The following is a 26,681-nucleotide window of genomic DNA, read 5'->3' on the forward strand; positions in this document are numbered from 1 at the left end:
AGTTCAGAAAAACAAAGCCCACTATATGCTAGGTGGCTAAAAGAGTCGTAATCAAGGAGGTTTAACAGAAATCCAGGCAGAAAGAGCCTTAAACCTATAGACTGGCCTGACTTGTTCCTTGTTTTCTATATTTACCAATCCTTGTACAAGCCTCACTACCATCATTCTGTTACCATTTGTCACTGGAACAAAAGTAAGCCTTTATTTGTTGGTCTCAGATTTAAGCATATCACAGACTTCTAAAAACTGACCTTTTTATCTCTTGTAATGCTCCCTATGCTTGTATCCTCCTTGTGCAATAATGTTTTGTGGTTCTTATTTTTTTTTATGTTTTTATTTATTTTTGAGACAGAGAGAGACAGAGCATGAACAGGGGAGGGGTAGAGAGAGAGGGAGACACAGAATCTGAAGCAGGCTCCAGGCTCTGAGCCATCAGCACAGAGCCCGATACAGGATTCAAACTCACGAACTATGAGATCATGACCTGAGCTGAAGTCGGATGCTCAACCAACTGAGCCACCCAAGCACCCCTTGTGGTTCTTATTCTTTTAAAAAAAAATGTTTTTTAACGTTTACTCATTTTTGAAAGGCAGAGGGAGACAGAGCGTGAATGGGGGAGGGGCATAGAGAGAGGGAGACACAGAAACAGAAGCAGGCTCCAGGCTCTGAGCTGTCAGCACAGAGCCCAACACGGGGCTTGAACTCACAGACCACGAGATCGTGACCTGAGCTGAAGTTGGATGCTTAACCAACTGAGCCACCCAGGTGCACCCCCCCTTTTTTTTTTAACATTTATTCATTTTTGAAAAGCAGAGAGAGCACGAAGTGCTTCTTATTCTTTTAAAAAAAAAATGGATAATATCACAAAAAAAGACATTTCCCAGAATGTAAAACAGATTAAAGACATCAGACTAAAAGCCCACAGAGAGTGTCTTAGGAAGTTATGCATATACTTCAAACCCAGCCACTCCACTCCTAGGTTTTTACCCAAGATAAACGCAAACTTACACACACAAAAGCCCTGTGGTAGAATGTCTGTATCAGCTATATTTACAATAGCCAACAAATGGAAACAACTTTATGCTCATCAGCAGGTGAAGAGGATAAGTAATGGTAGCACATTCACAGAATGGAATGCTACTCGGCAAAAAAAAAAAAAAAAAAAAAAAAAAGGAGTAAACTACTGATATGAGCTACAACATGGATGAACCTCAAAAACAGACAAAAAAACATTATGTGGAGAAAAGACCTGATCCCAAAAGTGTCCACATAGTAAAAGTAGTATATGAATAAAATACCGTGTGATTCTATTTATATGAAACTCTAAAAGACAATTTTAGTATGTAGTGGCAGAGCAGATAGGTGTTGCCCAGAGGTTGGGGCAGTGGGGTGTGATGGGGATTAACTAAAGAGACATAAAGGAACTTTTTGGGAAAGGGAAAATATAGTTTTGATTGTAGTGATAGTAACAAGGGTGTAGACATTTTTCAACACTCATCAAACTGTAGCCCTATAAGGAAAGTCCTCAGCATAACAGTGGTGTTTGAAGCCTCAAGACTGGATGAGAACTTCAAGGATGTAAACAGGAAATGGGGCACCCTGACAGTAAGAGGTAAGGGAAGTGGGGGAGGAAACAGCTAAGGGGGCCTGAAATGAAGGCCAGAATCAGGTGTAAAGTCCTGAAAGCCATGTGAAAAACATGCTTCAAGGAGGTAATGATCCATGATCTATAATGCTGCTGGTATTTCAAGGAAGTAAAAAATGGAATTGACTACTAGGTTTAGCAATGTGGAGGACATCTGGCAGTGATGTAGGTTTGGAGAGGTTTCAAGAATGGAAAAGAAGTGGAGACAGCAAAACAGACAACTCTTGAAAAATTTTGCTTTCTATAATGAAGCAGAGAAATTATGCAGAAGCTAGAAGGGAATGTGTTATCGAGAGTTGTTTTTTTTTTTTAAGTATGTTTACATATTGGTGGGAATAATCTAGTACATAGGCAAAACGTGATGATACAGGAGATAAGGCAAACTTGCTAGAGCAATGCCCTCGAGATAGGCTCTGGAATCAACCCAGCCAGTTTGTATGTAGGTCCCTGTGGGACAGCACAGACACTGTGGACAATGGGTAGATGTTATGGAAGGCTTCTACGGATTCCTTCTGTTCTCAGGTAAGCGGGAAGCAAAGTCATCTGCTGGCAGTGAGCCTGAGGGAAGGTTAAGTCAAGGAATTGTTGGAATTTTGATACTAAATAGCCAAGCAGCTTAGGAAACAGATGGTGGAGGGGTTCCAGTCACTAGTAATGGAATGGTCCTAGGGATGACCATGGGAGTGACTGACTGTGGCAAGTGGTTGACAAAACCATAAGCAGAGGGGTCCTGTGAGGTCAGGACATGGAAAGATCATCCAGATGGATGATGGAATGGTGGTAGGTGCAGATTTAGGTGGCTTAGATGCAGTAAGGCAGGTGCCGAATTCTTTGGTATGTGGATGAGTGACTCATAATAGATGACTGGAATGAAGGGAAGCAAGTGTGATGGTCTCATGTCCCAAGAGTCAGAGGTGAGTTTTAGAGAGAAGGGAGGAACAATCTAGAGGCTGCAAATGAGAAAAGTAGGGGGTGGAGGGGAGGAGAAAGGAGCCACCCCTTGAAGCCATCATAAGAGACACTGTGCATAGGGGAGACTCAAGCTTCAGTCACAGCAGGAAGGTTTCAAGGAAGAGCTCATGATGAAATGAGTTCCAGTTGGGCCCAGCAGAAGGTTCCAGAGTTGGGGAGTTGAACATGGGGTTTAAAAAAAAAAGGGGGGGGGGCAATGAACTAAGCCATACATAGGTTAGAGGGTTGGAGTAGGGAGGTGAAGGGGTGTGGGAGTCCTGAACATCTAAGGCACACTGTGCATATAAGGCTGTGTGCTAGATGATAGAGATGTAGGGATCCTTCCAGGAGGAAGCAGAAGTCTGGGACTTTCTCTTGACTTGTGATATGGGCTGGGCCACAAAAGGCACTTTTAGAAAAACTTTTTTAAAAGATATTAAGCTGCGTAATATAGAGTGACTTGTCAGGATGCTTGTGTAATATTGTATATGAATTATGAGATTCTTTGGAGTCGCTAAATCAAAGAATCTCGGTTTGCTCAAAGTGTATTACACTGGGTATTAGAATACTCTATCCATATATTCACAGTATTACTTGACACATATTACTTTCTCTTACAGAGATAACATTGCTAATTCTATTCTAAAGATATTTGCAGAAATCACATGAGAAATGCACTCAGTTAATTTACTCCTGCAACATTTATTGGGTGACCACTATGCACTAAGCCCTGAAAGGTAAGGAATCAGATGTTACATACCTATGTGAGTTCCAGCTACAGAACACACACCCTCCCACACCAGTAGGTCACTGTTTCTCAACCAATGGGGAGTCATGGACCCTGTAAGAACTAGATGAACCTTTTGTATCCTGGATTTCTAACCAATGTCCTTGAAGCCTATCCAAGGATTCCTGGCCCGTAATTATAGTCCTACTTTAGGGAAATAGAGGAAATATCTGTGAACAGGAGAGAAGCCACCTAAATCTGCTTATCCATCCTGCCTCCTTTCCCCTAGGAGCACTCAGAGAGACTTCCTCACTCTGATGAATTGGTGAGCTTCCTTCCCTTCTGAAGTGCCCCTACTATCAAGCAATCTTCTCATCAAGAGAAGATAAAGAAAGCATAAACACTGAATTTGAGAGAGACCTTGAGAAACAATGCTCCCATGTGCTGTAGTGTCTCTTTCTCTCTGCCCCACCAGGGCCATTCTAACCCCATCAAGAGGCATTCCTCAGCATTGCCCAAACCTCCGATTTGTGTTCCAGTCACTGTTGTGCTGTAATGCTCAGTATTGTGGGTGGTGAAATCTTAGGGAACCCAAGTCCTAGAAAATGGCAGTGATTCTGACTGTCCAATCCAGACTTCATATTCCAAAGGCAGCTTAGCTCTCATGTTACCAGAAATCATTCAGGTCAGAGAGCCAGGTAACTTTATTTCTCACTGTTTAGGAATTTCTCGGTTTTTATTATCAAGTTATCTACTATAGAAAACTGAACAAAAGAAAAATTTAGGGGAAAAAAAAATCACTGGAGAGGCAGCATAACATGGTATTTAAAAACATGACTCTAGAGCCAAACAATCTTGGTTCCATTCCTTAATAGCTGTGTGTCCTTAGGTAGGTTTCTCAACACTCTGCACGAGTTTCTCCATTTGTAAAACTGGGATAATAATAGTACCTATCTCATAGAGTTAAGGAGATTGAACAAGTTAATATTTGAAAGCATTTAAAACAAAGCCTAGCACATAGGTGCTGTGTTTATAAAACTTTTTTAAAAATCTTAAATTAACAAAGTTAATTTCTCCATGGATCCTTCCAGTCCTTATCCATATACATTTTTTAGATGTTATAATAGATACGTATATACAATTTTGTGTCCTTTTCATTCCTTAACATTATGTATATCGATGCAGTGTCCACAATTGTAACTTACAGTGATTGCCTAAAACAGATTACAAGTGAATTGTCCAACAATGCAATCATGAGTAAACCATGGACACTGACACAATGGGTCATAAACTGTCAACTTTTGTTCTAACAACATCAGTCTCATACTTCTAGGTAATAATCTTTCCACCATTAGTAAAATCATTTACTAATGTTTTCTAAGGTTAATCTTGATCGACAGTAAATATCCCATTCAATACTAATTTTTTTTCTTAAATTCAGATTTAGTATTTCATATTGTGTTCCTTAAACGGCACCCACATTCTCCCTTTGTAACAGCAAAATCTGTATTTCCATAATTATGCACAAGATGTTATTATAAAGCTTCCTATCCATTATTCCAGCTTGATGCAAAACAGTGTACTTTCAGTTAAAAAACTTTTCCTAGAATCAGGTTCCCCTTAACAATGCACTGCGATCCACAAATTCAGACCTCAGTTGAGATCTCTTACTGAAAGAAGTCTTATTCCCTATATTCATGTTCCTCAAGTAGGATTCCTGGTAGGAATCAAGTAGGACCATGAGGGGATTTGAGGTTTCTTCACTGTAATTCTCTGATGTTAAATAAAGGCTACATAACTGGTGAAAGCTTTGTTCTATTCTTTTCATTCATAGGTTTCTTCTAAGGAGATATTTTCTACCAAATAATAAAAAGAAGTCTTTCTGAATTCTTACTCAACAATTTGCCCTCTTGATTATATTTATAGGGTTTTTTTTCAGTGTGTTACCAAATGTACAATAAAAGAAAAATCTCTTATCAATTCAATTCACAGTTTCTCTTCACTATGATTTCTCTGATGCTGAAGTAGGGCTGAGTGACCACTAAAGGCTTTTCCACAGTCATTGCATATAAAGCGTTTCTCTCCACTATGCATTCTCTGATGAATAATGAGAGAAGAATTCTTACAGAAAGCTTTCTCACAATGATTACATTTGTAGGGTTTTTCTCCAGTATGGTTTCTTAGATGTACAATAAGGGAAGAACTCTCATTGAATGCTTTCCCACATTCATTACATCTATATGGTTTCTCTCCAGTATGAGTTCTCCGGTGTGCAATAAGGTGAGAGCTACAGTTAAAAGATCTTTCACATTGATTACATTTATAGGGTTTCTCACCAGTGTGAATTCTCCGATGAGCAACAAGGTGACAGCTCTGACTGAAGGATTTTCCACATTTATTACACTCATAGGGCTTTTCTCCAGTATGAGTCCTTTGATGTCTAACAAGGTGAGCCATCTGGCTGCAGGACTTCCCACATTTATTACATTCATAAGGCTTGATTCCAGAATGAATTATTTCATGTTTAGTGAGGGCTGAGCGTTCTCTGAATGCTTTGCCACATTCCTGACAGTTATAGGGTTTCTCTCCTGTGTGAGTTCTCTGATGGGCAATAAGATGGGAGCTCCAGCTGAAGGATTTTCCACATTCAGTACATTTATATGGTTTTGCTCCAGAGTGAGTTCTTTCGTGTTTACTAAGGGCTGAGTAATCCCTGAAAGCTTTTTCACATTCATCACATTTAAAGGGCTTCTCTCCAGTATGCATTCTCATGTGGGCAATAAGATGGGAGCTCCAGCTGAAAGATTTCCCACATTCAGTACATTCAAAGGGTTTCTCTCCGGTATGAGTTCTCTGATGTCCAATAAGATGGGAGTTCCAGTTGAAAGATTTCCCACATTCATTACATACATAAGGTTTCTCTCCTGTATGAATTCTCTTATGTACAATAAGATGAGAATTCCAGCTGAAGGCTTTTCCACATTTATTACATTCATAGGGCTTTATTCCAGTGTGAGTCCGTTCATGTTTAGTAAGGGCCGAACGATTCCTAAATACTTTTCCACATTTATCACATTCATAGGGTTTCTCTCCAGTATGAGTTTTCTTATGCTGGATAAGGTAAGAGCTCCAGATGAAAGATGTTCCACATTCATTATATTCATAGGGTTTCTCTGAGGTGTATGTGCTTGTATGTTGAGTAAGGAATGAGTCATACCCAAAGACTTTCTCCCATTCATTGTATTTATATGCTTTCTCTACAGTACCAATTTTTTGACGCTCCATAAATGATGAAAAATAAAAGATATTCTCATATTCTTTGTAATCATACTGGTTTTCTCCAATATGAAGTCGTGGGTGTTCATTAAATGATGGGCTCTGGTTAAAGATTTGATGGCATTCCTTATATTCATAGAGTTTTTCTCCTGTATGCATTCCCTTATGATCACCAAAATGTAGTATATGATTGAAAGATTTCACAGCATCAGTACATTTAAGAAGATTATCTCCAGTTTGCATCCTTTCAGGCTGACTAGGTTGTATGGACTGGTAGAAAGTTTTGTCATAATCATGATTTCCACAGGTAATTTTATCTGCATACATTATGGCTGAGTTACACCGCCAGCTTTCAGCATTTGTATCAGGCTTATAGAAATGTTCTATTTGAGAAACTCTCTGAGATGGAACAAAGTTTAAGCTCTGGCTACACTCTGCTCCAAGTTCACAGAATTCTGAACCTCTTTGAGATAGTACTTGCTTTTGCATGAAGACCATTTGCCTCATAGCTGTACTCTGGTTCATGTGATACATTTCCAACTGGTCTTTACATCCCAAGACTTCTAACCTGGAGAACCAAGGATCATCCCATATGTATCTTTCTAGCTTCATGCTATGGGATTGTTCTTCCTCAAAAATGCTTTGTGTTGGGATCAATGCTTTGCTTTCAAGATTTCTCATCCACTCTGAAATAATCAGAAAAGAAAGCCATGAGAGCACAGAGAAAAAATTTCCAAGAATAGAGTGGGAAAAGTGAGATTTATTGTCCATATTATTGAAAAGGCAGGTGTGACCTTGTTTTCAAATAGATTTGTAACACAAAGATCATAACAGGGAAGAGGAGAATAGTGAAAAAAAAAAGTATGTGAACCAGCATTAGTGTATACTGGATACCAATAACAACCATTTAGGGGCATTTTCCCATAGAAAAAAAGACCAGGATACAGGTGTATGGTAAAGGAATCGAGGTCCTGGAATGGTCTAAGAGTGTTTTGCATGCTTGAGGCCTTGAAGCACACTGTGTAGTATCTCTCTAGATAGTGTGTACAAATGACATTTATGGTCATTTATGGTGAACATCTGCTTTCCTTCTGGGGGTCTGGAGCTTCAGTGGTTGCAGTCAGTTACACAGGCACTGTGTATTCAAATCTCCAATAAACACCCTGGACTCCTAGGCTCTGGCCAGCTTTCCTAGTAGATGACATGTCATATGTGTTGTCACAACTCACTGCTGAAGGAATTAAACGTGTGTGTCCTCTGCAACTCCACTGGAAAAGGACTACTGAAAGCTTGCACTTGGTTTCCTCCAGACTTATATTCATGTGCCTTCTCCCTCTGCATTGCTTTGTATCCTTTCACTGTCATACATCATTACAAAAGTACAATGACTTTTGAGTCCTGTGCATCCTAGTGAAATCACTGAACCCAAGGGTGGCCTGGGGGATCCCTGACAAAGGGACCCAGTGAATATTATTAAGGTGAAAAAATAAGAAATAACTTGCTTACAAGATAAACAAGCAACCAGGCCTTTAACTTATGTTTAAATGATGAAAGTGTCCTAATTCACTTCTGTGTTTTAATATCCTGACTCCTTCCCTATTTTGACACCTGCCCCCCAAAAAGGAGGGACTGGCGTTAAGAGAAAGTATCACCAACAGAAGCTTCAAGCAAGGATCTTATCTATGATAATATGCTGTCGCATTGTTTCATATTCCATTCAGTCAATGACACAAAATTCGTCAGCCCACAAATCACCATAGTTTAAGAACACTCCTACAGTTACAACCCTTCTAACTACAGAATGATTTGCAAAGCAATGGCACACAAGACAGACTCAAAAGGCAACACATTATGACGAAGACACAGGAGTTATAGCCTGATATAATCTGTATTTAAATTGTGGCTCTGGGCACCTGGCTGGCTCAGTCAGTAGAGCGTGCAACTCTTGATCCTGGGGTTGTGAATTCAAGCCCCACGTTGGGTGTAGAGATTACTTACAAATAAAATTTTTAAAAATCTATGTATATATAAACACACACACACACACACACACACACACACACTCATACATACTGGCTCTATACTATCCACAGAGGATGTTTCCAATATCTTCGCGAGATTGTGAATCCAGTGAAATGTCTGGCAAGTTCAACATATGAAAGCTATCCACCATCACTGCTGAGGTAACAGTCCTCCAACAACTGAAGGGGTCTGTCTGAGTTTCCTACTGCTGCTGTAACAAATTACCACACATGCAGCAGCTTAAAATCACACAATCTTATTACTTTACAGCTTTGGAAGTGAGAAGTCCAAAATGGCTTTTACTGGGCTACAATCAGGGGAGCCTCCCTCTAGGGCAGAATCTACAGTGTGCCCTTCTCCTGCTTTTAGAAGCTGCCTGCATTCTTTGGCTTATAGCTCCTTCCTCCATCTGCAGAGCATAACACTTCATCCTCTGTTTCTGTCACCACATCTCCTCTCTGTGTCTCAGACACTCCTGCCTCGCTCTTACAAGGACCTTGCAATTACCATGGTCATTCAGATAATACAAGATAATCCCTCCATCTCAAAATTTATTCACATCTGAGAAGCCCCTTTGCCATACGAAGTACCATATTCACAAGTTTAAGATGTGGACATCCTTTGGGATAAAGGGGGTGTCATTATTTACCCTACCGCAGGGTCTAAGCCACAGATACCTTATTCGACACAGACTCTTGTCCACTTTCTCTAGGTTTTTCTTCTGTCTTCACTATACACCATTTCCTTCCTTTTACTATCCAACTCCATTACAACAGGGGCCCTACTTTGCTCAAGATGTGGCATTTATTACTAATTTCAAGCTTAGCTCCTAGAAGTTAGGGAATGATCAATCTTCATATAGATTTTGAATCTTCCAGTAGAAACTTTAAGAAATGGTAGCTGAGCAAATGAACAATTCTTGTCCTACTTTATAGTTGGTACTTGTAGTCTGAGTATCCAGAACCAGAGACAGGACAACAAAGTATCATCTAACCTGGGAGTTAGAACCTATGTGATGAGAGGACATACTAAACAGTTGTCAACAATACACACAGTGTATCACTGAGCCTGAGGGGATGCAGTTGCTGGGCGGGTGGGAGGCTAGGAAAGGAGATCAGAGATTAGTACTCAACAGAAACAATCTAGGAAGGTTTCGCACAAGAGAAATGACATGAGCTCAGCCTTCAGGCTTTACTTGAATATAGACATACTGCTCCTGTACAGCACGAGCTAGTGACAAAATGAGAAAAATAACAGAAAAAAAATGGATGGTCTTGAAATCTAGTCAGAGTTATTTAAAAGGCTACTCGAATCACTGCAGATTTACTGACAGAGAGCTCATAATAGAAGATTTCAGGGAGGTAGATCAAGAAAAAACACCTGAGGTAGCTAATAATAAGTACAGATTTATTCATTAACTGGAGCTGGAATTTGGTAAGGGACCTGAGGGTGATGTTGGTAGAAGCTGAGTGACACACAACTAACATTTCAGAGGCAGAAAATCTCAGGAGCTAGAAGAACCATTACATCTTGGAGAAGAAAAGGAAGGTAAGACTTCTCAATTTCCAGCTTGGAGGACTCACAGGAGGCTGGTAGCAGCGATATGCATCAAAAAGAGAAGGAAACATAATTTAGAAGGAAGAGATGAGCTTCCCGGTTCTAGCAGGATCACAGAGTTGGTTGAGGTGATTTGCAAGACAGTAGAAGTTTAAGAATGGAGGTGGTGGAACCAAACCTCAGGACGGTGGTTCAGGATAGTAACTCAGAATGGTCAGCACCAAGAGTAGGAGAGTTAAAGCTCCTGGAATTCAGAGCCCTTGATGGAAGGTTTCAGATATGAATGGGGGCAACTGATGAGACTCCAAAAAGCCTACTTCATTAGAATGGATGGGAAGATAGCCACCTTCACAACTCAAGAACAGGCTGTTGTACATTATTAAATTAAAAACAGCAAGATACACAACAGAATAGATTATAATCTACTTTTAGAAAGGTGAAAATAACCGTATCTCTATATGCTTTTACCTGTGTAAGGAAACTCTGGAAACATGTAACAGAAATTATTAAAACTGATTATCTGGGGCAAGAGGTCAGTAAAAATGGCAAAATAGGGCCTCTGAAATTTCACCATTCCATAAAAGCAACCAAAAACTGTCAGAATCAATTTCCTCAGAATTCTATAAATTAACCAAAGTCCTCTGGCAGCCCAGGGAAGAGTTTATTCAAGAAAGACAGCTGAATTTTTGGAACAGTGGGCTTTGGGGCACTGTAACTTACCCTGGTCCCATCTCTGGCTCCCCGGCTCAGCAGCAGCCTTGTAAAATAACAGCCAATATTTCTGGTACTAGAGGGAACAGAATGAAGCTGGGGGTTCCCCCAAAGCCTCATTCCCAAAGAATAGTCATTATTTGACCTATTTGGTGGTTGTCGGGCCCTTGAAAGGTTGTCAGGGGCTGGAAGCCTCTAGGAAGCAGGTATTTGTCAAACATTTATAGGCAGTATATTAAAAAGTCATTACCGGGGCGCCTGGGTGGCTCAGTCGGTTAAGCGTCCGACTTCAGCTCAGGTCACGATCTCATGGTTCGTGAGTTCGAGCCCCGCATCAGGCTCTGGGTTGATGGCTCAGAGCCTGGAGCCTGCTTCCGATTCTGTGTCTCCCTCTCTCTCTGCCCCTCCCCCATTCATGCTCTGTCTCTCTCTGTCTCAAAAATAAATAAACATTAAAAAAAAATTTAAAAAAAAAAGTCATTACCGCCTGAGACAATGGCAAACAGCTAAAGCAAACAATACGCAAAACCAAAACAATTTTTAAAAAGCCAAGGGAAAAGACGTTCTTAGGGGCTTTGAAAAGTTCTAAAACATTTCTGGGAACCTAGAATACCCATCATAATTAAACTGTCAAAAGCCAAAGCCTGATAGAGGATGCTGAAAGCAGCAAGAGAAAAGGTATTCATCATATCCAAGTGATCTTCATATGACCAACAGGGCATACCTGTCTGGAAACCATGGAGGTAAGAAAGAAAAATACTGCCAACCAAGAATCCTGTATGTGGCAAAACTCTCCTTCCAAAATGAGGGGGAAAGGAAAGCACTCCAAGATAAACCATCTGAGAGAGTCTGCTGCCAGCAAACCTGCTCTAAAACAAATGGAGTCCTTTGGGTGAAATGACAGGACACAGGCAGTAACTCAAAATACAGGACACCAATAAATGTAACTACATAGGTAAATATGACAAGGCTGTCTAAACACATTTTTTGCTTGTAATTTTTTTTTCCTATCTGATTTAAAAGCCAAAAACAGGCACCTAGGTGGTTCAGTTGGTTAAACGTCTGACTTCAGCTCAGATCATGATCTCACAGCTCTTGAATTCAGGCCCCACACCAGAGGCCTAGAGCCTGCTTTGGATTCTGTGTCTCCCTCTCTCTCTACGCCTCCCCCAGTCACGCTCTGTCTCTCTCTCAAAAATAAAAAAGAAATTAAAAAAAAGACAAAAACAAAGCAATAATTGTAAGTCTGTGTTGATGGACATACTATGTATAGATGTAATTTCTGACAATAACAGCATAAATGGGTGAGGATAGAAATACACAGAAGGAAAGTTTTTGTATGCTACCAAAATTAATGGTATTAACCAAAGTACATTACTATAAATTAAAATATTAATTATAATCCCCAGGGAAACCACTAAGAAAATAGCTGAAACATTTATAATAAAAGAAAAGTGGTTACCTGTGTGTACGTGCCCTGTGGGGAGGTGGGGTAAAATAATGTGGATAACAGCAGCAAAAATAAGTGAGATTTTTCAGCTCACACATTCTATGTAGCTCTGAATTTTTTGAATCATGTGAATGCATTACCTATATAAAACCCTTAAAAAAAAAAAAGAGTCTGTGGCTCCTGGCTATGAGTCTGTCACAAAAGGAAATGAACACACTAAAAAGCAGGTAAGTGAGTGAGAAATTATCTCAGAGAAAGGGGCAGCAGAGAATATGAGAGGCATCAGGAGAATGGATGGAGAGGAATGGAAACTGCAGCTCATACAATCTGCTACCTTGTTAATAGGGTGGCCACCTTTGCTCTGAATCAACAGCTACAAAAAAGTCAATACATGGGATACAGCTCCTTGGAGGAAACTGTGAATGTCTCTGAGGAAGGTAACTCCTCATGGCCTCAGCCCCTTTCTCAAACAAGGAGGGCTTGGAGGAAAGTTCCTTGCTCCCACCTGCCCTCACCTGGACAAGTGCTTTGAGGATATGCTTGTTCCACTGACCATGGTTCTTCTCCTTGCTCCAACAGAGAGATGACCTCCGGCTTGGCAATCTGATTCCCTACACATGGAAGAAAAAACACAGACTTGTGTAGCCTTGAAAATGTCCTTGCCTGTTCTTCCCTGACTTATCATTTGGGCAGAATAAGCATACTTTATGCTTTATAAGTATTAGGAATTTTGTTCTTGAACCTCAGGAGGGCTCAAGATCATCTCAGCCCTTTTGAGACCCCCCATGAGCTCTTTTTTATTTATTTATTTTTTATTTTATTTATTGAGTGTTATTGGTCAGTGGTGGTGTTATGCGTTGCTAATTTTTAAAACTGAGATGTAATTGACACAGAACATTATATCAGTTTCAGGTGTACATGTTTCAATATTTGTATACATTGTGAAATTATCATTTAGTGTTATTATCATAACACTAAATCTAGTTAACATATATTACCAATAGTTACAGCCTGTGAGCTCTTAAACACAGAGAACCAGAAGGTATTGCATGGAAACACCTTCATTTACTCAGGCAGCACCACCTTACCCACAGAGAGCAGATGCCCATAGGTCTCCAGCATCACGTCACGGTACAGGGTCCTCTGAATAGGGTCCAACTGCCCCCACTCCTCTTGGGTGAAGTCCACAGCCACGTCCTTGAAAGTCACTGGTTCCTAAAAGAGCACAGATGTTCCTCCTCAGCCTGCAGCCACATCCTCTAATGTTTTCTGGGGATGGAGTGAGGCTGACCGCACTGGGGAGGAGACAGGATATAGAATTATCCTGGATATGTTCAGTACTATAACTGATTTGTCAGGCCTCACTGGGAGCCACCTAAGGGCCCCCTATTTGGGATACTCTTAGGAAATTAGGTATCTAGGCCCATGATAACCACAACAAAAATGAACAGGTCTCTCTTAAGGCTCTTACCAGTTCTAGTAATACTGGCTGGTATGGACAGGACTCCCACCAGGCCAGTGGCGCCCTTCTCTGGAGATAAAGATACTCAAGTCCAGGACCAGGGAGGAAACAGACTACAAGCACTGCCTGCAGGCTAAACAGGTTGGAGTCTTTGCTCAACATGTGGATCTAGTACCTGGAAGGGTGATATTAAATATTCACAGACTGTCTTCCTAGGGACTATATGGAGGTTTCCATTCCCAGATCATCTCTGTCCCAAGGACTGGAGCTAAGAGTATGATAGCTTTGAGCAGAGCAGCCCAAGCCAGAGAATCAGGTACGGTTGCTGTCAAAAAACCCTTGAGTTTTGGGACATCTGGGTGGCTCAGTCGGTTAAACGTCCGACTTCGGCTCAGGTCATGATCTCACAGTCCGTGAGTTCCAGCACCGCATCCAGCTCTGTGCTGACAGCTCAGAGCCTGGAGCCTGCTTCAGATTATCTCCTTCTCTCTCTGCCCCTTCCCTGCTCACACTGTCTCTCTCAAAAATAAATAAACATTAAAAATTTAAAGAAAAAAAAACAACCTTGAGTTTTAAAATGTTCCAACTGATGTTTTTAGGAAAAATAGAACCAGGAATGCTCACTAGAAACATAGAGGGGAAGATGATTATAACCTTTTGCAATGAACGCATCACTCGGCTCACAGTGCTCTTAAGCACTCAGTGTGAGCTTCAGTTATCTGGGCACTTCCAGGGTGGAGTGGGAGCGTGCTTTCCCTTGTGGTGGTGGTGGAGTGAGCTGTCCATCAGGGGTGGTATACTACAATTACCACAGGCCCTGATAGCTTCTAGGTCCTTCCCTCCATCTGGAAACCAGCTTTCTGGTCCACCTCCGTGTCAGCGAATTTCCACACTGAGCCTCCTGTGAACTTCTCCCCACGCCTTCATGGCCCGCTATGTTACTGCTTCCCCCATACAGCCTTTCTCACGCCCTTCTTTTCTGTCCCTGCTGGTCAAAGCTCACAAATTGAGCTCGGTATCTCTGATCAGGTTCACCCTCATGGCTGGTCTTCAATGTAACAACTTTTACTCTGTCGGTCCCAACTGCTCCCCCTCCACCAAACAATGCTTAGCTTAAAACACACAACTGATTCTGCTGCAGTAATTCCCTTACTCTGAAAAGCACTTAAAACTGCAGAGCAAAACTTCCTAGTGCAACTATCCCTAACCTTGGACTCATCAAGCCAATACTTTGGCTTTCTTCTACAGATCTGCCTAGGGCCTCAGTTTCCTTGCTGGGTGATGCTTCTATGTTTTTAAGTAATATAAACTTTTTATTATAAGTGTAACATTCGGACAGTGAAGTGCACAAAGCCCAAGTGAGCTGAAATAATAAGCTCAGCGTACTTTCACAGAGCCATCACACCCAATCACACGCAGCTGGGAGGCCATGCTTTCTCACCAGGGTGCCCTTGGTGTGCTCCCTCATGCCACCTAACTCCTCCAGAGGGTGGCATCTACTTGATGGCTTCAGTTCAGCTACACTTAACAAGATTCAAACCCACACCCTAGCAGCTGTGAAGCTGGTGAACTGAGTCACAAGTTAACTTCCCACCCCTCCCAAGACCCCAATGGAATCCCTATACGCACCTAAGGAATAAAAGAACTACGTCTAACAGACACTGCAGGGAGCGATTCTGCAACCTTTAATCAAGTAGTCGACATTGGCAATGATCATCAGGAACTGCTACATCACACATGGAAGGCAGACACTGAACATGTCTGAATAACATGAAGAATAATGAAGGGGCGGCTATAGTTAGCCTGACTAATCCATCACATCTTCCGGAAATGGGACAATCAGACGTCCTGTACCCACTAATGCAACAGAGTAGGAAGGACCCAGCACCTCCTATGGTGTACTCTCACCAAAAATATGGGACCTGAATCTACTCATCCCTCTAGTCCAATTATCAGCTTCTGGAAGGCAAAGGGATGGAGGAACTCACCCAATGTCATCAAGAGGGCAAAATCAGGCAACCAACAAGAAAGTGACCTGGTTCTTCAGCATATTAAGCACACAGTGCGTGGTCCTCGTTTGGATCCTGATTTGAACCAAATGTAAAACATATTTTGGGGACAATTGGAAAAAACTGAACATTGCCGGGTATTAACTAATAACAGGGACTTACTGTCGTTAATTTTGTTGGGTGTGAAAAAGGTATTGATAAAGTTACTATTTTCTAAAAAGGATGTTATCTCTTAGAAATTACACAGAAGTGTTGATAAGCAAAATGATAGAATATCTGAAATTTGCTTTAAAATATTCCAGTTTTTGTGTCAGGATAGAGAAAAAGGCACAAAGCTAAGAGCTGACAGTTGAAGTTATTGAACATGGGTGTTTGTAATAACACCCCTCACCAAGACACGGCAACATCCTAAATCCCAGAACCTATAACCATTATGTTAAAGGGGCTCTGCAGAAATGTGATTACATTAAGGATATTGATTTGGGGAGATTATCTTGGATCATCTAGGTGGGCTCAATGTAATCACAAGGAGGAAGGAGGAGGGTCTGAGTAAAAGGAGACATGATGTTGGATCAAGGCATCCTGAAGATGGAGGGTGGGGACCACAGGCCAAGAAATTAGGGTAACCTCCAGAAGCTGGGAAAAGCAAGGAAGCAGACTCTCCCCTGTAGCCTCCAGAAGGAACACGGCCTTACAGACCCATTTTTTTTTCTTGTCTTTGAAAAAGGTTGCTATTTATTGACATCTGAAGGGAGAGAGAAGACATAACAATATGTCAAAGAAGTGGTATCAATGAGAACACAGAACTGGCTGACTGCCAAGAGCCTACAAACCCATTTTAAATTTCTGAGCTCTAGAACAAGACAGTAAATTCATATTATTCTAAGACATTAAGTTTGTAGCAATTTGTTACAATGCTAACAGGAACTAACACAAGGTCCAGATTCCACTTTAGGGTTTAAATATCTCCTAAATAAAGTTTGAGAAAGAGAAACATCCCAGCCAGTGAAAAGAAGAGGCCATTGGCACGTGTTGTTCCACACGTTCTTGCAAGATGGGGAACAGATGAAAGAGTAGCAGACCAAGGAAACAAAGCAGAGGGAATCCCAGCCCCCACACATTAGAAGGGCTACGGTGGAAGAGGTTCCCAGGAGAGGCTTGGGGCTCTGAGCTTAAACGATTGTTAAGTCAGGAGTGAGAGGCAGGCTGAAAACAGGTGACAAGGCAAGTCCGTACTCAGGACAGCTTTGCTAGCTATCCCAGCTCCCAACCAGCCACCTGTGGGCAGCACCACCACCAAATGCCCTGCACTTACACTCGGGTAACACTGCCTTGACCCTGCTCAGACACAGGAGTGCATGAGGTTCTCCAGCTGCTCGGGTGACCAACAACCCCAGAGTTGAAACCTCAACAACGTGGGGAGGAGGTCTGTGGCCTGACAGCCAGCTGCATGCCCGGAAACACAACCAACCCGAGGATCCTGGCCCAAGCAGGTCCATGGAGCTTAGAGTGAGATTCGTTGGGAGGGAGACAGACAGACAGACACACACACAGGAAGGCCAATCAGGAACCAAACCTGCTCAGCCACAGGAAAGCAGAACACTCAAACACAGCCTCACAGCTCTTCCCTGGTAAGCACAGGAGACCACAAGAGCCCTGGATACGCAAGGAACATGTGCAGCACAGGCGGGGAGACCAAACGCAGAAGCCAAAAGTACACAGAATACTGGCAGTATCTACAATCCTACTTTCAATGAACTGCAATCCCAATTCTCTGATTGGAGGGATTTCAGTATAAAACAGGATGACACAAGAGGGGCTCTGAAAGAACAAGAATTTATTAAATGTGAACACACAGCAATTGCTTCAGGAGGCCCACCATGTAAGAGAAGACCTCAGAAACAACCTAAAGGAACAGAATTTTTTTTTTTTTAATATGTGAATTCTTTAAACAAGAAACAAAAACACTAGCTATAAACACATACAGATACGGGAAACATGGGACTGACAAAGAACACCACAAAGTTAAGACAAGCTACAGACTGGGAGAAGACAATTCATACATGGCAAAGAACCAGGATCCAGAATGCATATAAAATGCCTACGTATCGACAGGTCAGAGTCTACACAGAGGTAGGAGTGGGAGACAGAGAGAGAAGAAATCCAGATGACCAGGAACAATATGTAAAGATACACAACCTTGCTAGCAATCAAGGAATCTACCGTTGAATCTACCGTACAATCTACCATTTTGGTCTTGAGCTATGCAAAAATTAAAAGACCCGGCACTGCCACTCAGCAGCAGAGATGCAGGGAGACAGGCTCTCTTCCATGGTGGTGAGAACGAGAGGAGGCCCTTTCCAAGAGCCACGGGGCAGCGCTGGTCATACTGCAAACGTGCACCCTAAAACCCAGCATACTTCTGCTTTGAAGGGTATGTCTAGATAAACATTTAGATGTATGCACAAAATGATATTACAAGAAGGTCCACACAGCTTTTCCTGGAATAGTAAAAAGGGGGGGGGGGACTTCTACGCCCATCCATAAAAGGGATGAACAGAGGGCAAAAGGAATGAACTTATCACATGGATGGATCTCAAAGTTGACCTTGAATAAGCAAAGAAAGGTATAGAAAAGCTACGGGTAGGAAAAGCATGCAACTCTTGATCTCGGGGTTGGGAGTTTGAGCCCCACACTGGGGTATAGAGATGACTTAGGGAAAAAAAAACTTAAAAAGAATTAGACTACTATCTATGTGATGTCTATATAAATAGCTTATTATCTACATATGAGTAAGACAATTGATTAGCTGTGTATACACCATAAGCAGTTATTCTGGGTAAACATGGGAAGAGACTGTGACTGGGGAAAACTAAGCAAATATTACAAAACATTAACAACTTCATTCTGAGTAATGGAGACCATATTTGATTACTTTCCATACTTTTCTGTACTTATGGGATTTGTCCAAATAAAACTTTGAATAAGTAAAAAGAAATATTTCCAGATTTGTAGATGTTATCAAAGGGGAAGGAACTCACACGCTGCCAAAGGGGAAGAAAAAAAGATGCCCAGCTGAGTATGTCCCCATGTTGGGGTCCACACTTCATGGAGGCCTTGAAGAGGCAGAAAAGGCAAAACCAGGGGCACCTGAATGGCTCAGTCGGTTAAGCGTCCGACTTCGGCTCAGGTCATTCATGAGCTCATGGTTCGTGAGCTCCAGCCCCACGTCAGGCTCTGGGCTGACAGCTCAGAGCCTGGAGCCCGCTTCAGATTCTGTGTCTCCCTGTCTGCCCCTCCACTGCTTGCACTCTGTCTCTCCCATTGTCTCAAAAATAAATAAACATTAAAAACAAATTAAAAAAAAAAAAAAGAAAATGCAAAACCAAGACTAGAAGTGAAACAGAAAGAGCAGATGGAGGTCAGGCACCCAGTCTCACCACTGTGGAGAAGAGGGACCCTAGAAGCTAGCACAGGAAGGAGCAAGCCGTTCCATTCCCAGGTTACCCTTACGTGAGGTTGCACTTTACAAACATCTGCTAGGGTGACTCGCAAATGTCCCACCTAAATTTCCTGTAGTCATTCTTGCAATTTCACTTTGTTCATACGTATGAGCGCTTACCAGGGCTCTCAACAGCACTTTACGGAACCCGGCCGTACATCTACATCATGGGAAGGTTTGAGAGAAGATGTAAGGGTGCCGAGGGAAGATGTAAAATCAGCTCCTGCATTATATCATGGACAGCTGGCCCATTCACGAAATCTGGGGAAATTCAGATGGGTTCTTTGGCAACTTCAGAATTTCATTAGTATTTTCAGGTAAGTTTTTTGCAGAGAAGGAAAACAACTACGTGCACATCCTCAGACCAGCCAGGGATGGGTACAGAGTATTACTGTTATTTATGTGCACACTTATCATGCACAAATCGTTGGCGGATTGTTACAGACAGGTTGGAGAGTTTCCATATCTGAGGAGGCTGGCTGGAGTTTTTTAAATGGGGTATCATCATTTTCCCTGTTCTTCAAAATAACGGGATCTGGGCTCCCACTAGTTGAAACTTTGCTATGCAACATATTCTCCAAAATGGACTATTCAGATAACAAGGGATGACAGCATTTGATGTTTTCACCAGATGAATGCTTTATTTCAGTACTTAACTTGGAGGGAACAGTGGAGGGACATGGGGCTCTCGTTAGTGTTCCTGAAGACCTTGCTTAGTACAAAACTCACAGGATTCAAGTCTTGAATCTCCCACAGGGAAAAATTTGAAGTGAGTGTGGGGAGGGGCCAGGAGCATGTTCTCAGAAATCACAACTCTTCAGACACTGGAGGGTGTTGTTATTTTAATTCTCCATTTTATTTTCTCAGCATTAACCCTAATAATTCTCAGGAACCCTCACATAAATTAACAGCAGGGTGCAGCCAAGTGGTTATTAAGACTTCTTCACAGCATTTTATTACAACTAACTTTTGTTCCCAAGCGACTGATTCAGGGCCCATCTTTCAGCCTTGCCTCCTTGCCAATTCTTTTACAGAATCTAAAAATGACTATATAACATATCAGCCGTGAACATCAAAGCTGCCCGAGTTCTGATGCCAGACAACCACCACTCTGCACCACGTGGTTCAGGCCCTCTGCTCCCCGGGACAGCGGTGCTGCCACGTGAGGACAGCATACTTGCGATGCACTTCACCAGTCAGCTTTGAAACCATGGGAAATTTCATCACATATTTTTAATTTGGGGGGGAGGCATTAAGTTACGTAGAGAAGTTATTAATAATTTTATACCTCAGTACCTTACATTTGTTTGATCCATTATTTAAACTTAGCAAATAACACCTACATATGGTAACAAAACTATTTTTCTTCATTTTTCATAGTAGGGAGCCAATAGTAAATGTAAATTTCATGAATCAGGATGAAAATCTCATTTAGAAATATGGAGACAACCCTAAGGAACCAAAAACAGTAAGTTAAAAATGGCTGCCTCTGAATCATATAAATAAATAAAATACTGATATGTACTGCAACATAAATGATCCTTAAAAATATGCTAAGTGATAGAAACCAAACGCAAAAGGTCATGTATCATATGATTCCCTTTATGTGAAATGTCCAGGAGAGACAAACACATAAAGAAAATACATGAGTCGTTGCCAGAGGTCGAAGGTGGTAGGAACAGGGAGTGACTGCTAATGGGTACAGAATTTCTTTTGGGCATGAAAAATGTTCTAGAAGCAGAACCAGAAATAGATACTGGTTGGTAATAGTTGCATAATTCTGTGAATATACAAAAACCCACAGAACTATACGCTTTTATGGTATTTGAATATTTTAATAAAGTCATTAAAACAATTGGTTTTTCTTAAGTGGGTGTCTCTAATGAAGAGGCTGGGCAGGAGAAAAAGGAGTGGACATCTTTCCAGTATCATCAACTCTGCTACCCTACTTCCTGCCACCTCTTCCATATCATGTCTCCTGTCATATTCCTCTCAGGACCCATCCTCACATGCTAATAGTCTCAAAGTTACCCTGCATCAACTCCCTTACACCTCTTAAGGTCTTGCTCCCAGGCCCTGGTCACACTGACACCTGAAATGCCAGCCTGCTTCCCACGACCCCGTTCCCCCCACATTCCTGCCAGGGACACCCTTCCAGCCACATTTTAGACAATGGCCTAAGTGCTCACTGCACTTAGGAGGCTCTTTATTACCACCAGAATGGAGCCCTGGCTCCACAGTAGGCATTCAGGGCCTGGTTAGGTTCATCCTGGCCTCTGCATCCTCAATTCTAACTAGGGTCATCCTTCACCCAGATGCCGGTCATGCGGTGGCCCCACCCTCACCCAACACACACGGGCAGGGTCACAAAAGGCCAGGCCCCTGCAGCCCCCTTAACCTCTTGGTCCAAGTGCATCATGTCTCCCGGGCAGCGTCCCTCCCCACAGCGGAAGGACTCCAGCTGCTCTGTGCCCCAGTGACTTTATGCAGACTGTCTCCCACTTCTCGAGGCCTTAGTTGGGCTCAGCCTCTCCAAGGCTTGGGGCCTCCCTAAGCATCTCAGGCCCATGTCCTGAACCACAGGTGTGGCACCAGCAGGCCATGAGGCCTCAGTAGCTGACTGAACCACCTTGGGAAAGGGGACTGAGAATTCCTCGGGACCAGGGCTTGGACTTATCCATGTTCTCTGCCCAGCAAGCACGGAGCTCACAGGACAGCATCGACCCAATATGGCACTGAATACATGAGGTAAGGTGGGAGGAGAAAAGGGGGCTGCTGCCGCCCAAAGGGGCTGCCCCTCGTCCACCAAAACAACACACGGCATTGCCAGGGCTCAGTTCTGTGAACAGGTTGGTCGATAATGTGGTTCCAAGTCACAGAAAACTGTTTGAATTCTCCCTGTCGGTGCTTTGAAAGCAATCAACTTCTGGCCGACTCTTTCTTTAGGCAAAGTCTAGCTGCTATAAACTTAAGAACACAAAGACTAGGATGGTGGGGGACAACCTGGACACCCCAGGGTACAGGACAGCCCTTCAGGAAAAAGCAGATGCCTGACTCACCTGGACCTGGGCTGTCGGGAGCCCAGTGACCCTCCTCTCCTCCTTGGGGCTCTCTTCCACAGGCCAGGCAGAGTCCTGAGGACACAGAGCTGGGGAGGAAAACAAAGTCACGGAGGCAGCTCTCCCCACCGGAAGTATGCCGACGAGTCCTTCCTGGTCAGGGTGACGGCGGGGGCAGGGAGTGCGCTGAGGGAGAGCTAGTTCCTAGCCGTGTCCATTGGGCAAAGAAAGAGACTCCTCATTTTATAGATGAAGGAAATGGGGCTCAGAGAAGAGAAGTAATGTTCCTAAACATGAGTCCTGCACTGGCCCCCTTTGCTCAGAAGCACCATCTCTGAGAAGTAGTACCAGTTCACATCCTTTCTGGGCCCGAGCTGTAAATGGCCACACACTTATTCTCATGCACCCTTCTCCTGGAGGTGTCACCATCACTCTATCACCCAATGGAATGTTCTGATCCGTCCCTGTTCCCGCTCTGCACAAAGAGACCTGGACCAGAACCCCCCCGCCCTAAATCCCCACCTGGCTCCCCAGCTCCAATCCCTGGCCATGGCAGGTCACTGCTGGAAGAAGCATGACACAGCAGCAAACATGGCCAATGGGGACACAGGCTTTTGACTCACCCCAGGAGGTCCACGGGTCAACAGCCGCCATTCCCCAGGACTGGTCCGTAAGGACACCTGCACCAGATCAGGTTGGGACAAGTAAAGAAAAGACACTGTGACAACAATCCCAGTGACTAAAGGCAACAAAATAGAAAAGCAGATCTGGGGGCGACTGGGTGGCGCAGTCGGTTAAGCGTCCGACTTCAGCCAGGTCACGATCTCGCGGTCCGGGAGTTCGAGCCCCGCGTCGGGCTCTGGGCTGATGGCTCAGAGCCTGGAGCCTGTTTCCGATTCTGTGTCTCCCTTTCTCTCTGCCCCTCCCCCATTCATGCTCTGTCTCTCTCTGTCCCAAAAATAAATAAACGTTGAAAAAAAAAAAATTTAAAAAAAAAAAAAAAAAGAAAAAAGAAAAGCAGATCTGTCTCACTAATGGGTGTAACGAAGTTCCGTAAACAGAGCCCAAGGCATGTAACAAAATCCAACATAACAAGCTAGATTTATACTAGAAATACACAGGCAAGTCATTACCCAAAAATCTGACATGATATAGCCAAGAAAAATCAAGAATAGAATCACTTGGCGGCATCTGGGTGGCTCAGTCGGTTGAGTGTCCAACTTTGGCTCAGGGCATGATCTCACTGCTCTTGAGTTCAACTCCTGCGTTTGGCTCTGTAGTGACGGCTCAGAGCCTGGGCCTGCTTAGGATTCTGTGTCTCCCTCTCTCTCTGCCCCTCCCCTGCTCATGCTCTCTCTCAAAAATAAACATTAAAAAAATTTTTTTTAATAATAAAAATAATAATAATAATAGAAGAATAGAATCACTTGAATGGCTGAAGAGGTATCTGATAAAATGTTTAAGGTTACCCAATTTTAAAAATAATCTAAGTAGAGGGGCGCCTGGGTGGCTCAGTTAAGCATCTGACCACTCAGGTCATGATCTCACCATTAGTGGGTTGGAGCCCTGCATCGGGCTCTGAGCTGACAGCTCAGAGCCTGGAGCCTGCTTTGGATTCTGTGTCTCCCTCTCTCTCTGCCCCTTCCCCGCTGGCACTGTGTGTGTGTCTCTCTCTCTCAAAAATGAATAAACATGAAAAAATAATTAATTAAAAAATATATAAAATAAAAATAATAATCTAAGTAGTAAAATACTCCCTTGATGTCTTTAGTGATAAATACATGAAACCTCACTTAAAGATAACACAACACTGACACCACGCTATTTAACATTGTTCTTAAATTACATGCTGCGGCTACATAAATGAGAAACAACACTAAAGGTAAAAAATATGGCAATGATAGAGAAATTCTGACTGTATGTATATCTGTCTTCTAAGCAATCCCACAAATCAGTAGAAAATCTCTTAGAACCACTAACACATCTTAAGACTATAGATATACAAAATAACACTGTCTTTTACACTAACCACTTTCCTTTTTCATCAACAACCAAGTTGTCTTTTTTTTTTTTAATCTCACTCAGTTCTAATTCTATACCAAGACAGAAAGACTCCCTCCAATCCCCCAAAACTCTCAGTCCCTCCCTAGCTCTGACCCCTGGCTGCAGCAGGTTCACCACTGAGGAGGCCCGGAAGACACAGAATTGGGACTTACCCCAGGAGGCCCACGGATTGACAGCTGCCATCCCACAGGATCAATCCACCAGGTGCCTGGCCAAAAGCACTGGATTAAGGTGATTCACAGACAATTGCAATACCAACCTAATGACAAAAATGGAAAAGACAAAACTGGTCCTTTGTCACAGAAGAGCCAGTGGGAACAAAGAACACAGCCCATCCAAGGAAGCAACAAAAGACTTGTAGGGAGCATTGTAAGAAAACAGAATTTACGTGTCAAAAACAACAGAATTCCAGGACATAAATGAAGAGTGACTTGAATAAGCTGAAAAAAAGACCACACTCCAGAATGAGAGGGTATAAATTTGTCAGTGGTTGTTAAGAGACAGTCAGTGACAACCTCGAGGTTACTTTTTGGTTGATTTGACAAAAACTACTGTGAAATCCACCTGCACACCCCCCCCCCCAAGAAATCAATGGTTGCCAAGAGCTGGGCGGGGAGGGAGAAATGCGGAGTGACCACTTAATGGTGCGGGTGGTTTCTTATAAGAGGTGATGAAAATGTTCTGTTAGATAGTAGTTATTATTGCACAACTTTCTGAATATACAACAAAAACCACTGAACTGTACTCTAAAATGATTTTCTGTTATGCAACCTTTATCTAAAAGGGAGGAAGGGAGGAGGGAAACAAGAACTCAACCGGCAAGACCTACCGGGCCCAAGTCTGTCCGTTTCCTGATGTGGAGCCCAGACCACAAAGTCAGTCGGTTCCAAGTCTTTGTGCAAGTCCCGAGACCTCTCGAGGGTACGAGGGCCAACTGTCAGAGCTCTGCGGATTCCTGGGAGTGAGTATAAAGCACCAGGACGCCTGCTGGCCCCAGGAACACCGGGATCTGCGCCAAAGCTCAAAGTAGGCAAACGATTCCGCACCGCTGTTTGCAACCTAACCAAGTCCGCCGTCACTGCACGGTGAAGAGAATCGGGGATTGTCCCCCTCCCACGGTCGCCGTCGTCCCTCGGCGCCTTAGCTGAACCCGCGCGGACGAGAAACACCCGCTGGGGAAAGAAAGGTGTTTATTATTCCCTTTAACGGCCTCAGAGGCGCCGCATCACCTGCTGCCTGGCCTCCCGCCCGATCTCTTATGCACCACCGGAGGCGGAGGCGATGCTCGGGAGCCCGCACCCGCGAGCGGCCGGCCTTACCTGGTTCGCGGCCGGCCTTACCTGCTTCCCACCCCTGCGGGCCGGTCCCCGCCGCTCGGGGCAAGCGACTTAGCAAGCTTGGGGTCGCTTCGCCGCTTCGCTTCGGGCTTTTGTTCCGCTCCAAGGTTCGGCCTGGCGGTACGCTTGGGATCTTCACGCGCGGCGGGGCAGACAAAGGCGCGCTAAGCCGACGGCTGCTACCCAGCGCCAGGCCCGACGTGCAGGGCTCACCGGGGCCCGCCCAGCCGGCCCAGCGCCGCCGCGAGCCCAGAGGCGGGAGGCGGGAGGGTCGCAGAACCAAGGGAAACAGGGGCGCGAAGCCGACGCGGAAGGGGCAGGCGCGGGATCCGCGCCGGCCCCGACTGCAGGCGCCGCGTCTTCGCGCTTGTTCTCCCAACCTCCTGGCTCCCACGGCGGCAACGGCGGCGACCCCACCGCCTGGGCGACCGCCTCACCTCGGCGGCGGACAATGGCGGCCGCTCCCCCGGCGTCGACCAGGACGCGTCGCGCGGACTGCCGGGAGTTGTAGTTCTGGGCAGTGGGCTTCCGGTTGGTCCGGAAGCGTCGCCATGGCACGTACTCCGAGCAACTCCGCCGCGAGTCCGGCCACCGCGGCGCCTGGGGCTTACCTCGGCGGCTGGTATCACAGCCGCCGGCGAGCCGACGGTACTGTCCGGGGCCTAGACGGCCCTCCCCGCCGCTGCTGCCCATCTTGGAAAGGCTTGGGTAGATCGCGGCCCCGCGAGCCTCAGTTTGCCCGTCTGTGAAATGGCGGCTCACCAGTGCAAACTTGACGAAGTCTGATCGTTTAACGCGTCCCAGACGCAGGCCTGAACGCATTCAAGGGGTCCTTTCATTCAACATAGCTGTTCTGATACTCCTTTTCAAATGAAGAACCTGGTTTTGAGCTTCTCGCATAAAGCCCTT

At 43.9% G+C, this 26,681-nt stretch overlaps 1 protein-coding gene across 8 annotated transcripts in view; it reads right to left on the minus strand.

Annotated features, from left to right (window-relative positions):
* The window catches only part of ZNF606 (zinc finger protein 606), a 28,061-nt gene extending 1,823 nt beyond the window's left edge, over nt 1-26,238 (minus strand). For 2 of the 8 annotated variants that reach the window (XM_030297487.1, XM_030297486.1), the window contains exons 1-7: nt 25,776-26,238; nt 25,265-25,607; nt 24,588-24,694; nt 22,995-23,051; nt 22,372-22,460; nt 13,428-13,554; nt 12,855-12,950 (exon numbers count right to left, since the gene is read on the minus strand). In XM_030297487.1, coding sequence (XP_030153347.1) covers nt 12,855-12,950; nt 13,428-13,554; nt 22,372-22,460; nt 22,995-23,051; nt 24,588-24,618 — 400 coding nt within the window. In that variant the 5' untranslated portion in view covers nt 24,619-24,694; nt 25,265-25,607; nt 25,776-26,238. Of the gene's footprint in view, nt 1-3,278; nt 7,286-10,898; nt 11,203-12,854; nt 12,951-13,427; nt 13,555-19,432; nt 19,574-22,371; nt 22,461-22,994; nt 23,052-24,587; nt 24,695-25,264 lie in introns of those variants that run through there. The other 6 variants (XM_030297482.1, XM_030297490.1, XM_030297483.1 and 3 more) reach the window with 6 other exon arrangements.
* Nucleotides 26,239-26,681: the final 443 nt, after the last annotated feature.

The sequence above is a fragment of the Lynx canadensis genome, chromosome E2 (assembly GCF_007474595.2).
Source record: "Lynx canadensis isolate LIC74 chromosome E2, mLynCan4.pri.v2, whole genome shotgun sequence".
Lineage (NCBI taxonomy): Eukaryota > Metazoa > Chordata > Mammalia > Carnivora > Felidae > Lynx > Lynx canadensis.